The sequence below is a fragment of the Macaca thibetana genome, chromosome 20 (assembly GCF_024542745.1).
Source record: "Macaca thibetana thibetana isolate TM-01 chromosome 20, ASM2454274v1, whole genome shotgun sequence".
NCBI classification, from domain to species: domain Eukaryota; kingdom Metazoa; phylum Chordata; class Mammalia; order Primates; family Cercopithecidae; genus Macaca; species Macaca thibetana.
Window position 1 is genome coordinate 45,591,783 of NC_065597.1, and position 13,879 is coordinate 45,605,661.

Consider the following 13,879-nt stretch of genomic DNA (forward strand, 5'->3'; position numbering starts at 1 on the left):
AAAGGTTAAAAAAAAACCTCATTTGGGAAAACTCATTTGCTGAGTTGTATGCTATGGGCATGTTTAGTTTTATAAGGAACTGGCCATATTAATGCCATTTTTTAAAAAGATGGTCCATGGGACCATGTTTGCGTAATGAAGCATTGATTTCATGAAGACATAATAATGGCACAAAGAAAGATGTGGGCTGGGTGCAGTGGCTCACACCTGTAATCCCAGCACTTTGGGAGGTTGAGGTGGGTGGATGACCTGAGGTCAGGAGTTCGAGACCAGCCTGACCAACATGGTGAAAACCTGTCTTTACTAAAAATACAAAAATTAGCCAGGCATGGTGGTGGGTGCCTGTAATCCCAGCTACTCGGAAGGCGAGGCAGGAGAATCTCTTGAACTGGGAGGCAGAGGTTGCAGGGAGCCAAGATCATGCCACTGCACTCCAACTTGGGCGACATAGTGAGACTTTGCCTCAAAACAAACAAGCAAACAAACAAACACAAAAACAAAAAACAAAAAAAGAAAGATGTAATCTCATTATAATATTACCTTACAAATGAGACTGAATGTCTTCTCAGTCTCTTATCTATGGTATATCTTTTTTCTGACATGATGAAATAAAGAAGGCTAGAAAGATACAGACCTGTGCATATTATCTTTAGAGATGGTAGAAAGATGAGGCGGTTCTTGCCTCGTGGGATCTAATTTTTGTACGAATTATTGGGCAAGATACCAGGTAAAAGCCACATGAGTAAATGTTCAAAGGACATGGAGAAGATTGTTAGATACGTCGGGTTTCTGAAGAAAGGATTTTATCAGCCAGATGTGAACTTACTAAGTTCTGGGCAGTGTTTATGGTCATCTGGTGTGCGGGTAGTTTTGAATTTGTGTTGATACCACCTGGCCACTTTTCTACATTGTATCTGGCTCAGCTGAGTGACATCATTGAACAACATAGCATGGTGCTCATCCAGGTATGGGATTGTGCCAGAAAAAGCAGAACAGTAAATCAGGGAGTTAAAAGTACTCATGAGAAAGTGACTCTCTCAAGTGGGCCAAGTGAAGAAGACCAACTGGGTTTTTTGTGTTTGGTATTTGGGGAAAGGACATGTGTGTTTTGATGGGTCCGTGTGTCATTTGTTTATTCTCTTAAGAGATCAAATAATGGGGTTGATGGATTATGGTTCTGGACAAGGTGGAAGAAGTCTTAAAGTAGACGTATTTGTGCAAGTGATTTGACAGGATAGGATGGTCCAGTCAGTCCATTTACCCAGAAATCAAGAGAATCTGCAGTAGATCAGGATGGGGATGGTGTTACACAGCTGGAGTCCCAGCCTGTAGTCCCAGATACTGGGGAGGCTGAAGTGGAGAATCTCTTGAGACCAGAAGTTTGAGGCTGTAGTGTGCAAGGATTGTGCCTGTGAATAGGTGCTGCACTCTAGCCTGGGCAACAGGGTGAAAACATGGCTATAAAAATGTACATATAGAGTAGCTCAGACTCAGGTCTTTAAAAAGCAGATGGAAAAAGGAAGTCCTCATAGCAACTTGTAACTTAGCGGTAACAGAATTGTCCCAGAATAGTGAGTCATTTGCCTTTAGCCCAGTCAGTGGCTATTGCCCTGACATGGTCCCTGCCCCACCCCAGCCCCATGCCCACACCCACATCTTTTCTGTCCTCAGGCAGAGTGACAGTGGAAAGGCCCATGAGGAGGGGTATAGAGCAGTGCAGTCCCAGAACAAGTCTCATCTCATCCTCAAATATCTTGCCACTGTGTCCACCTTGCCCAAGACATCAATTCAATGCTATGCATGCATGATTTCCTTGGACAAGGGGCCTAGTTCGGTCCTTAAGATGAAACCCCTTGCCTTTCTCCCCAAATCCACTGGCCAGATTGATGCATTCAAATACTCTTTTTTTTTTTGAACTCTGAACTTTTTATTGGCCTCCTGCTCCCCAAAGGGTACCCTGCTTCTGCTGGCTTAATGCCTCAGAACTTTGGTGTCGTTGGTCTCAGACACCACTTTGCCATCCACTATCCGGCGGGTGGTGGTCTTTTGGATGGTTTGCATGGAGTTGCTGCTGTCCAAGGCATCACCAAGATTGAATTCCTCGCCATCTTCCAGCAGGCGGCGGTAGGTGGCGATCTCAGCTTCCAGCTTGACCTTGATGTTCAACAGGGCCTCATACTCCTGGGCCTGTCGCTGTCCCTCTGCCCGGGTCTCTGCCAGCTCTGACTCCAGGTGCAGCAGGATCCCATTGAGCTGCTCCATCTGTAGGGTGTAGCGGGCCTCCACCTCCCTCAGGCTGTTCTCCAAGCTGGCCTTCAGATTTCTCATGGAGTCCAGGTCGATCTCCAAGGACTGGACTGTACGTCTCAGCTCTGTGAGCGTCGTCTCAGCAGCTCCAACCTCGGCGGACTGTGTGGTGACCACTGTGGTGCTCTCCTCAATCTGCTGAGACCAGTACTTGTCTAACTCCTCTCGGTTCTTCCGAGCCAGCTCGTCATATTGGGCCCGGATGTCTGCCATGATCTTGGCGAGGTCCTGAGATTTGGGGGCATCTACCTCCATGGTCAACCCAGAGCTGGCAATCTGGGCTTGTAGGCCTTTTACTTCCTCTTCGTGGTTCTTCTTCATGAAGAGCAGCTCCTCCTTGAGAGCCTCGATCTCTGTCTCCAGCTGCAGTCGAGTGACATTGGTGTCATCAATGACCTTGCGGATCCCATGGATGTCGTTCTCCACAGACTGGCGCATGGCCAGCTCTGTCTCATACTTGACTCTAAAGTCATCAGCAGCAAGACGGGCATTGTCAATCTGCAGAACGATGCGGGCATTGTCCACAGTATTTGCGAAGATCTGAGCCCTCAGGTCCTTGATGATCTTGAAGTAATGGCTCCAGTCTCTGACCTGGGGTCCCTTCTTCTCCAAGTGCTCCCGGATTTTGCTCTCCAGCCTCCGGTTCTCGGTCTCCAGGCTCCTCACTCTGTCCAGGTAAGAGGCCAGGCGGTCGTTCAGGCTTTGCATGGTCTCCTTCTCGTTCTGGATGCCTCCCATTCCTGCCAGACCCCCGGCCATCCCTGAGGCCAGGCCCCCGGACCCCATGCCGCCCCGGAAGCTGGTGGAGTGGGACACGGAGATCCGGGAACCAGAACCCCCGGCGCCTGCATAGACACTGGCCGCACTGCTGACCGGCCGGGCGCCGTAGCTGGGCGCCTGGACAGAGCCCAGGGACCGGTAGTTGGTAGAGAAGGTGGAGCGAGTGGTGAAGCTCATGCTGTATGGGAGGAAGGCGAGACAACAGGACTCAGGCTTTGCCGACCGATGCATTCAAATACTCTTGATTCAACTGTTTATTCCAATGCAGCAAGCTTTTGGGAAGTTGAGGCTTTTGACATGGCCTTGAGCTTCTCTTCATTAAAGGGCTTCTTCAACACATCCACTGTTACATTGTGACTTCCAGACTAAAGGAGCATGTCTGAGACACTTGTCCATCTGAGGCAAAAATAATTCTCTGTTTTTTTAACCAAGGAAACCCCACTAAACCATTTGTCAGTTATTGGCTTGGAGGCTGATGTCTCATTTTATGTCATCCTTGGGGATAACTGAGTGAAGGGGGATGCTACACAGATTATGTTGGTGTCTTTGAGCTCACATTTCAAAAGAAGGATTGGAGTAATGAGGATCAAGGCCTAGCAATGGGTGGCTGTAACCTACCAACCCTGGGTTATGAGTAAACCCCCTCCCATTGTGCAGGTTTTGTGTGTGTGTGTATGCGTGTGTGTGTGTGACAGAGTCTCTCTCTGTCACTCAGGCTGGAGTACAGTGGTGCGATCTTGGCTCACTGCAACCTCTGCCTCCTGGGTTCAAGTGAATCTCCTGCCTCAGCCTCCTGAGTAGCTTGGATTATAGATGTGCACCAGCACACCCGGCTAATTTTTGTATTTTTAGTAGAGATAGGGTTTTGCCATGTTAGCCAGGCTCTTCTCAAACTCCTGACCTCAGGTGATCCACCCGCCTCAGCCTCCCAAAGTGCTGGGATTACAGGCATGAACCACCCCACCTGGCCCCATTGTACAAGTTTTTCTCATTCATCTTTCAGGTCCATTCTCCTGGCTGTTTCCCAGGGGGAATCTTCAGTCTAATTCCACACATCCATGGCCATGGCCTGTTGGAAGTTGAAACCACCTTTGTAGAATTATAAGTCTTGAGATCAATCTAACATAACTGACTCCGTCTTGCTTCTAACCTCATAGGTCAAATCATTTTTTGCTTATTCTATCATGGAGGCCAAGATAACCCTGAGAAGAATTTAGTTCATAGTTAAACTTTGAAGCAAAGAAAGCTGACCTCCTCCTCATTCAGAGATTGAAGATGCATCTATAAGACAAGATGAGAATTACGGTAGGGTGTGAAGTTTGTTAAGAACAGGGATGGTTAAACCGTGCCTGCCATTGCTTAGCTTGTTTTCTTTAAGTTGTTTACTGCCCCAGAGTCATGTAACTGAGGGTCACCAGATTTGTAATTTCCCCAACCACTCCTATAGATAACATCACAATTGTGAGACCTAAAGGACGGGTCTTTGAGATACTTTTCGGATTTAATGTTTTAGCACACCAAGAGATGCCACCTGGTCCTAAGACCTGCTCCCAGGAACGGACTTTGCAGAAACAGTTTGAGACACCCCCATGATTTCATCCCCAGCTGAAAAAGTACAGGTGCTCCTGTGACTTGTGTTGTTTCTGGGTGCAGCCTCAAATCTTGGCCCAATAAACGTCTACTGATGAGATCCCCACCTCAGTCATTTTTGTTGGGAATATGGCCTACTCTACCCTCATTTTTCTCCATAAAACTTATCACCTCCTGACATGCTCCATTCTACATTTCATTGTAGTGTGGAGTTTCATCCTTTTTTTTCCCTAAAATGTCAGCCACATGAAGACAGGGACTTCCTTTCTCTCCATTGCTCTGTCTGCAATGCAAAGGCACTTCTGGTGATGCTGTCTCTGTCGTTGATCTCATGTGACTCCCCCACCCCTTCCAGTTACTCACAGTGTCATTTGCGGCTTCCCTTCCACTGTGACACTGGCAAGTTTGTGCTCATTGCCTAATGAGGAGACATAATTGGTGACTACATGTATGAATGATAGGAACCCTGGCTTAATTTCTGGGGAGAGAAGCCCCCTGCAGCTTTTTTTAGCTTTCCACTAAAAAGTGTTTTTGATGAATTTGAGATGGGATGAGGAGCAGCAAGGTGGAGCCCTCCAGTGTTGTTCGAGGGGATCTATTCCTCATCCAAAATCCCTCCCTACATTACTCATGTAGTAAAAGAAAGCAATTTCTGTGGAACTTGTCAATGTTTTTTAGAAAATATCCATGATTATATAAAAATATGAATATATGAATATTAAATTATATAAATTTCTATCTAAGCATACCAGTTCACTCTATCCCCCCTCAAAAAAGCTATTTTTTTTGAGACTGATTGGAGTCTTGCTGTGTTGCCCAGGCTGGAGTGCAGTGGCAAGATCTTGGCTCACTGCAATCTCTGCCTCCTGGGAGAATCAATCGATTCTCCTGCCTCAGCCTCCCGAGTAGCTGGGGTTACAGGCATGCGCCACCACACCCGGCTAACTTTTGTGTATTTAGTACAGACAGGATTTCACCATATAGGCCAGGCTGGTCTTGACCTCCTGACCTGAAGTGATCTGCCCGCCTCAGCCTCAGAAAATGAAGGAATTATAGGCGTGAGCCACCGCGCAGCCTTCTTTTGTTTTCTAATGTATACATACTCAAGCAAAAAATGGTGGGTTTAATTTATGACTTATAACTATTGGGAATATAACTCTAGAAAAACTATTGCTACAGAGTACTGAAAGTCTTTACTGTAAAGTACATATATTTTCAAAGTATAATTAGTATGTAGAGAATAAAATATCAGTTTATTCACTTACAATAACATATAAATGATATTTACAGTGAATTGTTTTGAGAAATATAGTTTGATAGTGTTTCAATTAGAATAAAAATGAAGTGCTCAAGTACAGCAGTTCTTCCACTGCAAAAGGAAATCTGAACTTTTTGTGAAGAGAAAGTAATGTAACCAAGTCCAACTTCATTCTGCTCCTACACACCAGCCAATACATCAGGAGACAAGGAGTTAGGGCAAGGAAGGTGACTTTAGTTTGAAGAGCCAGAAAATGAAGAAGATGGTGGACGACTGTTCTAAAGAAGCAGCTTAAGTCAGTATAAATGTCAGGCTCTTTTTATGTAAAGGGCTGGCAAAGGGGTTGAGATGCAGAGGGGGCTGAGGATGGCAGACACCTGGGAGCCAGCGAGGGTCTGAGGAGGTTGGGAACTTCCTTGTCCTTGGCCAAGTCACAGTGTTCCTATAAATCTCCATCAAAGCATAGTTGTTTATATACTTCCCCTTTAACCTAAGAGTTAGTTTCAAAAACCATATGATTGTTATTTTTCATTTTATCTCAGTGCTGTAAAATTATCCTCGCCTGCATGCAGGAATAGAAGAAGGCACCTTAAATGGAAACGAAGTTAGTTATGTGAATTATTTTGCTATTTCACTGTTACATTAAGTCCCATATTTCTTGGTGTGTTTCAGAATCTCCAATATTCTTTTTATGTATAAGAATCAACTATGAAGGAGCTGACTGCTGTGTCCACTGCTGTGTCCAGCATGTGATGGTGGAGGAATTCTGGCCCAGCAGAAAGCTCCCCTAGATCCACTGGCCTCAGTGACCCTCAGATGCAGTTGGGGTCAGTGAACACAGCCTGGCAGATTGGGAGGCATTGGTGGAGAGGAGGGAACAATGCTGCTTTAAGGTCCGGCTCACTGCCGGGGAAGAAGTCAGCAGGGCTCAGCTCAGGCTATTTCTTCACTGTGGTGTAAACAGAGAGACCAAAAAAACAGAGTAGTGCTTTGCCATGCCTTTATTAGTGACTTTTCTCCTGGGCGGCCTCAGGAATACCCTTCAGCTGCACAGTGAGTGGAAAGGGCCTCAGCTGGGCGCGGTGACTCATGCCTGTAATCCCAGCACCTTGGGAAGTCGAGGTGGGCAGTTCACGAGGTCAGCAGTTCGAGACCAGCCTGGCCAAAATGGAGATACCCCGTCACTACTAAAAATACAAAAAATTAGCCAGGCATGGTGGCAGGTGCCTGTAATCCCAGTTCCTCAGGAGGCTGAGTCAGGAGTATTGCTTGAACCCGGGAGGCATAGGTTGCAGTGAGCCGTGATTGTGCCACTGCACTCCAGCACGGGAGACAGAGTGAGACTTTGTCTCAAAAAAACAAACGAAAAAGGGTCTCTTTTGGAACGTCTTTTTATTTTGAAAAATGATATATCAAAATTAAATTTGTTTTACTGTTGATTTTATTATAAAGTTGGAATCTCAGAAAATGTGCAAAAAGTTCATACGTGAAAGGGGGGAACCTCTGTAAATCCTGGCAGATACAGGTCACCCCGTGGAAGCACTGGGGTCCAGCACTGTGCTCTTGTCTTTTCACCTGCATCTGTGGCCCTGGGGGGAGATTCTCAGGACTAGCATTGCTACTTGCTTCTTTTCTGTATTTTATTTATTTATTTATTTATTTATTTATTTATTTATTTATTTGAGATAGAGTCTCGCTCTGTCGCCCAGGCTGGAGTGCAGTGGCACAATCTCGGTTTACTGCAACCTCCGCCTCCCGGGTTCAAGCAATTCTCTTGCCTTAGCCTCCTGGGTAGCTGAAATTACAGGCAGGTGCCACCATGCCCAGCTAATTTTTTTAAAATGTATTTTTAGTAGAGGCGGGGTTCCACCATGCTTGCCAGGCTGGTCTCAAACTCCTGACCTCGTGATCTGCCTGCCTCAACCTCCCAAAGTGCTGGGATTACAGGTGTGAGCCACCGCGCACGGCCCCTTTTCTGTATTTTAAATGTTAATAGATATTGTCTAGTTGCCAACTCCTAAATGTGGAACACTTTATAATCCTAATATGGAATGTCTGAGTATTCTGTCCTTATTAATCATCATATTAAATATTTATTCATTTAAATTTTTATCAGTCTAAGCAGTTTAAATGAGATATGTTTTCCTTGGTTCACCATTGTTGAAATGCCTTCCCTTTTCAAGGTATAAGAAAAATTGATATTTCTCTATATCTGTGCCTATATATCTACACATGTCTATAGAGATATATCTGAGCACTTCTCCAAGATTAATGTAATTGTGCTACACTTGTTTTCAAAGGTTTAGGATCATAAAATAAATTTTTCAAAAGCATTTCCTTTCTAAAATATTTTATTTAACCTATGTAACATACTAAGAAGTAAAATTTATGGCTTAATTTTCTTTCTTATGGAACGCCAGATACTGCTGCATTCTTTTTTTCATATATGTATATATGACAGGAAGGAACACATGATAGTGAATATTTTTAAATACTTATAATGTGAAACGCATATGGGACACATCCGTGGAAGAGATGAACTGGAAATAAATCACAGGATTAAAATGGATCATTAATGATGGACAAGGGACTTGATATACTTCAGTGAGAAGAGGATCTTTTATTTCAGAAATGGGGCTAGGCACAGCGGCTCACACCTGTAACCCCAGCACTTTGAAAGGTCAAGGCGGGAGCATCGCTTGAGCCCAGGAGTTTGAGATTAGCCTGGGTAACATAAGGAGACCCCATCCCTACAAAAAATAAAATAAAAAATAAATAGCCGGGCGTGGTGGCGTGTGCCTGTAATCCCAGCTACTCAGGAGGCTGAGGCAGGAGAATCGCTTGAACCTGGGAGGCGGAGGTTGCAGTGGGTGAGCCGAGATCTCACCACTGCACTGCAGCCTGGGCGACAGGGTGAGACCCCGTCTCAAAACAAACAAACAAAAACCCTAAAAGACAATCCACAGAATTGGAGAGAATATTTTTTTTGAAAAGCTCGTTAAGTTTAAAACTCTTAAGTGTGGTATAAACAAAGTTGGGCAAGCACGGACAGGCGCCGGCAGACTGGAAGGGAACTCGAGCCTGCGTCCTGGGGGCTGTGAAGGGGCCTGGCGGAGTCTCCCGCAGCCCAGCGCGCTAAGCAGTCAGCGGCTCCCGGCGTCTGAGAACCCGGCAGAGGCTCCGGCGCGGCGGGGACACGCCCGGAGTCCCCAAAGTAAAGAACCAGGAGGGGATCCGGAGCCAGGACGCCAGGAGCAGCAGGGGAAGAGCGCGGTCGTCCGGCCGGGCAGGGCTGATCCGGAGCGCCGAGGTTCCCAGGACGGCGGCAGCCTCGCCACAGCCAGCAGCAGAGGGGGCCTAGGCCTGGGTGGCCGCCGGGAGCCGCAGCCCCACTCTCCAGGCAGTGCGGCCCCTCGCGACTGCAGCGCTGCCGGCGGGACCGCGCTCCCTCAGGACGGGGCTGCCCTGCAGCCGATCCACGTGGCGGGAAGTGCGGGCAAGGTGCTCACGGGAAACCCGGGGACCGCGGCCGAGAGCATGGAGGCCTCGGAGCCCGGGCGCCCCCGCCGGTCCTCAGTGCCTCTGTTCTTTAAACCCTGCCACATCCTGAGACCCTGTCCCTACTCCGGCAGCTTTTGCTGACAGAAGCCGTCTCCTGCCACCTCCCAGCTCCTTCCCCGGAGGCTTCCCCTTGGTCTTGGCCGACAGCTTGAGTGTCTCTCCTGATGGAGGGGCCTGGGCCTCTCGGGAGCTGGAACTGGAGACCTGCCCCGGCCTCGACGCCTCCCTTCTCCCCTCACATCCTCCCGCCCAGCTCCTCACACATCCGCACATGCCGTGGCTGGGGGAGGCGGAGACTCCAGGATCCCCAGGCGGGGGCTCCACACAAAGTAGCCACAGTGGGAGCCACTCCCTGTCCCTGGGATGGGGACGGGGCTCCACGTTGTGTAGGAACCGGTGCAAGGGGCTCTGCCTCTCTTTCTCAAAGCGGGGGCTGCTGGCCCACCCGGGTCTCCCTCTCCATCTTCTCCCTCCTCCAGGGCGATGACAGGAGTATGGGGCTCCTGCTGCGGGGTGAACGCTCCCTCCCCTCCCCGTGAGTTCCTCGCATCTCGTGATTCTGCCTCCTGCCCACGCAGGCTTGCAGTGAACAAAGGGCGCCCCAGGAAGCACAGTTTGGGTCAAGTTTGCCTTTCTTCATTGTAGGACAACCGCAGGAAGGGGAGGAGAACGGGCAGTTCTCCCGGCAGCCCCTTTTCCTGAAGCCCACCCCCAGTCTCCAGGAACCCACCCAGCCTAGGAGGAAGCCGTGGTCCGAGGGGAGGGCAAAGACGCCTGGGGTCTATGGGTGTGCAGCGCCCCCAGCTCCCCCAGTTTCTGGGATCTGCGTTAGGTGGCCGCCCCTCCCTGCTTCTGCTGGGAAGATGCCATGGGCCTTCCATGGCCTCCTCTCCCCGGCCCAATGCCAAGTGGACGTGCGGACGCACAAAGGCCGCAAGGACCACTATGTCTCCAAGACCTGGCGTGTAGAGGCAGGAGCATGAGTGTCTGACACGCGAGTGAGAGTGTGAGATGGGCAGGGGGCGTGTCCTCAGGTGTCTCTGGGCCTGTGTGCAGTGGGCCTATGTGGGCCTGTGCAGAGCCCTCTTCCCCTGATAATTTCCTCAAAACCCACAGTGAGAGGAGAGGGCCCTGGGGGAAGAGAAGTTCCTTCTCTTGTCTTTGAAATGAATTCCTCCTTCCCGAATCTCTTGAGTGGGGAAAGCCCAGCCATGTGCCTTTGTAGTGTGCAGAGTAGAAGGTAAGGGGCTGGTGTAGCCTAGGTGGGGGCCGCCATTGGGTCTGCAGCTCACTGTGGGTAAGGGATGGGGGAAGGCTCCCTCATTCCAGACATATTTTCTTCCCCCATCTGTGTCTGGGGCTGCAGAATAGGGTGCCAGAAGGACCCTGTTTCACCCACGTTGTGTGTGTCTCACTGAGGGGGCTCTCCCTGCAGGTCTTCCCCTCACATAAAGCCCCTTTGAAACAAGGAAGAGGGTCCCTGGGCTACAAAATGGAAAGCACAGCCTCCAGGATGTGGAGGGGAATGATGGTGCTGTATTCAAGTTCCTTCTCTCTGGTGGTTGGTGGCTGTGACAACCCTGGCCTGACTTTATTCATCTCTGGTTTTTCTTGCCACCCCTCTGTCCCCCTCCCATTGTCACCCTGAGTCTAAACAGGCCCTACCGTTGACCTCCTCTCCCTTTGCGCACTTGTAACCTGCAGGTGAGGGACAGGACCTGTTCAGTCATTAGTCATCATAAGTATTTTGTCAACTGTTTGTTAATGCATTTGGGGATATTTGCCCAAAATCAGAGGTTGAGGAAATGAGTAAATAACTGTGGGCGAGGAGCTCCTGCCTGACTAATCCTTTTCCTTTTTGGCCCTAGCTTGGGTGGAAGTGGGTAGAATATCTTGTATTGGGCAGTTTGGGGGCTGGGGCGGCAGAGAATCTCCTGGGGAATTATCTTGGGAGGCTTGGGGGTGATGCTGGTGCATTCTGTTTCCTCTTGCTCTCAAAGTACAATGCGGATTTGGGGACCAAAGGTCAGGGACAAATCCTATTAGAAGACCTTCATTTGGGAGAGTGGCCAGTGGTGGGAGGAGGGCCCAGAGCAGCAGGAAACAGCCTGTTGTGGCTCAGCTTAGTTTTCCTTCCCAGACAAGGGGAGCCAGCCATGGAATCTTGCTCAGGCTCTCCCTCTACTCTTTCTGTCCTCAAAGTAGGGGCCATTTTCTTACACATCCCCAGAGAGAGAAAGGACCTTCACACTGGTGCTGAGGGGCCCAGGGCTGCTGGGCCTCTTTGTTCCCTACCAGAGCCATCCATCCCTAGAAGATCACAGAGCCCTGAAAGCTGGCCTGAGCCGCTGGTCTTCTCTACAGTTCCCAGAGGTCTATCAGCCAATCTACTCCCAGGAAGGAAGATGCCTGGAAGCTACAATGTGAATATAACTTTGTGGACCAATAATAAAATGCAGGAAGCCCAAGGGTGAGAAAAGTGAACTCTTCTAACACTGCTTCCTGTTTCCTCCCCTTCATGTTCCTTCAGGGAAACTGCTTTATTGCTGAATTTCTGCCTTTCCCGCCTCACGTATGCACTTTTGGGCCTTTTCTGTAGCTGGACAAAATCAAAAACCCACCCCACAAACCAGTATTTAAAAAGAAACAGAAATGACCGTGTGAAATGTGCCTCTGCGCACATCATCAGAGGGTGTGTCTCTGTGTGTGTGTGTGTGTGTGTGTGTGGCCACTCATTCATCTCTTTATATGGGATATTGTCTTATTTCAGTCTGTTTTGGTTTCCCCTCTAGGGCTTTGCTCGGGATCAAACCTTTCTGTCCTGTTATGATTCTGAACACCTGGTTTGAACCACAAGGGAATCTTTCTCCTGGTGACTCAAATAAAAATATAATTAAAAAAATAAAAAATAAAGTATAATACAACAAGTGTACAGGGAATAAGATAGAAATTGTTTACTTAAAAGATTAATGTATAAATAATATTTAAAAGCATTGTCTTGAGAAACAGTTTGATAACCTTTCCATCTGAATAAAAGATGAGACTGTCAAGTACAGCATCTCTTTCACTGCTAATAGAAAAGAATCCAAACTTTCTGTGAAGGTAAGTAGACCCCACATCAAAGAAAAGACAGATGTGTTACTAATTCAAGGCTACATGGAGATTTTGTTGTTTTTGTTTTTGTATTTTTTTGAGACAGAGTTTTGTTCTTGTTGCCCAGGCTGGAGTGCAATGGCTTGATCTTGGCTCACTGCAACCTCTGCCTCCCGTGTTCAAGTGATTCCCCCACCTCAGCCTCCCGAGAAGCTGAGATTACAGGCATGCACCACCATGCCCGTCTAATTTTTTGTATTTTTAGTAGAGATGGGGTTTCCCCACGTTGGTCAGACTGGTCTCGAACTCCTGACTTCAGATGATCCACCTGCCTCAGCCTCCCAAAGTGCTGGGATTATAGGCGTGAGCCACCACACCTGGCCAGATGGTTTTTAAAAAAATACAATTCAGTCAGTCCTCGTTAAAATATAAACAGTTGGAAATGTAATGCTAAACTCATTTAAAACTGATTTTTTAAAATGTCTCTTTAAAAATATTTTTAAGATTTAGGGGATGGGAGCGGTGGTTCACGCTTGTAATCCCACCACTTTGGGAAGCCGAGTCGGGTGGATCACAAGGTCAGGAGTTCAAGACCAGCCTGGCCAAGATGGTGAAATCCCGTCTCTATTTAAAAAACAAAAAAATTAGCTGGGCATGGTGGCAGGCGCCTGTAATCCTCACTACTCTGGAGGCTGAAGCAAAGAATTGCTTGAACCTGGGAGGCAGAGGTTCCAGTGAGCTGAGATCGCGCCACTGCACTCCAGAAACAAAAAACAAAAACAAGAACAACCCAAAACGATTTAGGTATACTTTCAAATCTATTTTAATTTTAAAAAGCTATGAAAAGATTGACATGGCCATTACGTATATTGTTTAAAAAACTTTAAAATTAGACCAATATAAGTTATGAATTTGTAAATAAATTTAGAATATAAGTATGCAAGATTACTGTAGATTATTTATTTATTTATTTTTGCTTACCCTACCTAGACTGAGACTGTAGATTCTTTATTTGGTGAATATAGAATATGCCAATAAGGAAACCAAGTAATCCTAGCCAGATTTGATGGCTGATGCCTGTAATCCCAGCACTTTGGGAGGCCGAGGTCGGCAGACTGCTGGAGCCCAGGATTTCGAGACCAGCCTAGGGAAGACAGCAAAACCTCATCTCTACAAAATTTACAAAAAGCGGGACATGCGTGTAGCCACAGCTACTTGGGAAACTGAGGTTGGAGGACCCTTGAGCCTGGGAAGTCGAGGCTGCAGTGAGCCGTGTTCTCCCTCCTGCTC

The 13,879-nt window shown here is 47.8% G+C and overlaps 1 protein-coding gene across 1 annotated transcript; it reads right to left on the minus strand.

Moving 5' to 3' along the window:
- Positions 1-1,902: 1,902 nt before the first annotated feature.
- Positions 1,903-3,303, minus strand: LOC126944214 (keratin, type I cytoskeletal 18-like). Its single transcript, XM_050773515.1, has one exon. It carries the CDS (start codon positions 3,262-3,264, stop codon positions 1,972-1,974), a length of 1,293 nt encoding a protein of 430 aa, XP_050629472.1. The 5' UTR covers positions 3,265-3,303; the 3' UTR covers positions 1,903-1,971.
- Between the last annotated feature and the right edge of the window lie 10,576 nt (positions 3,304-13,879).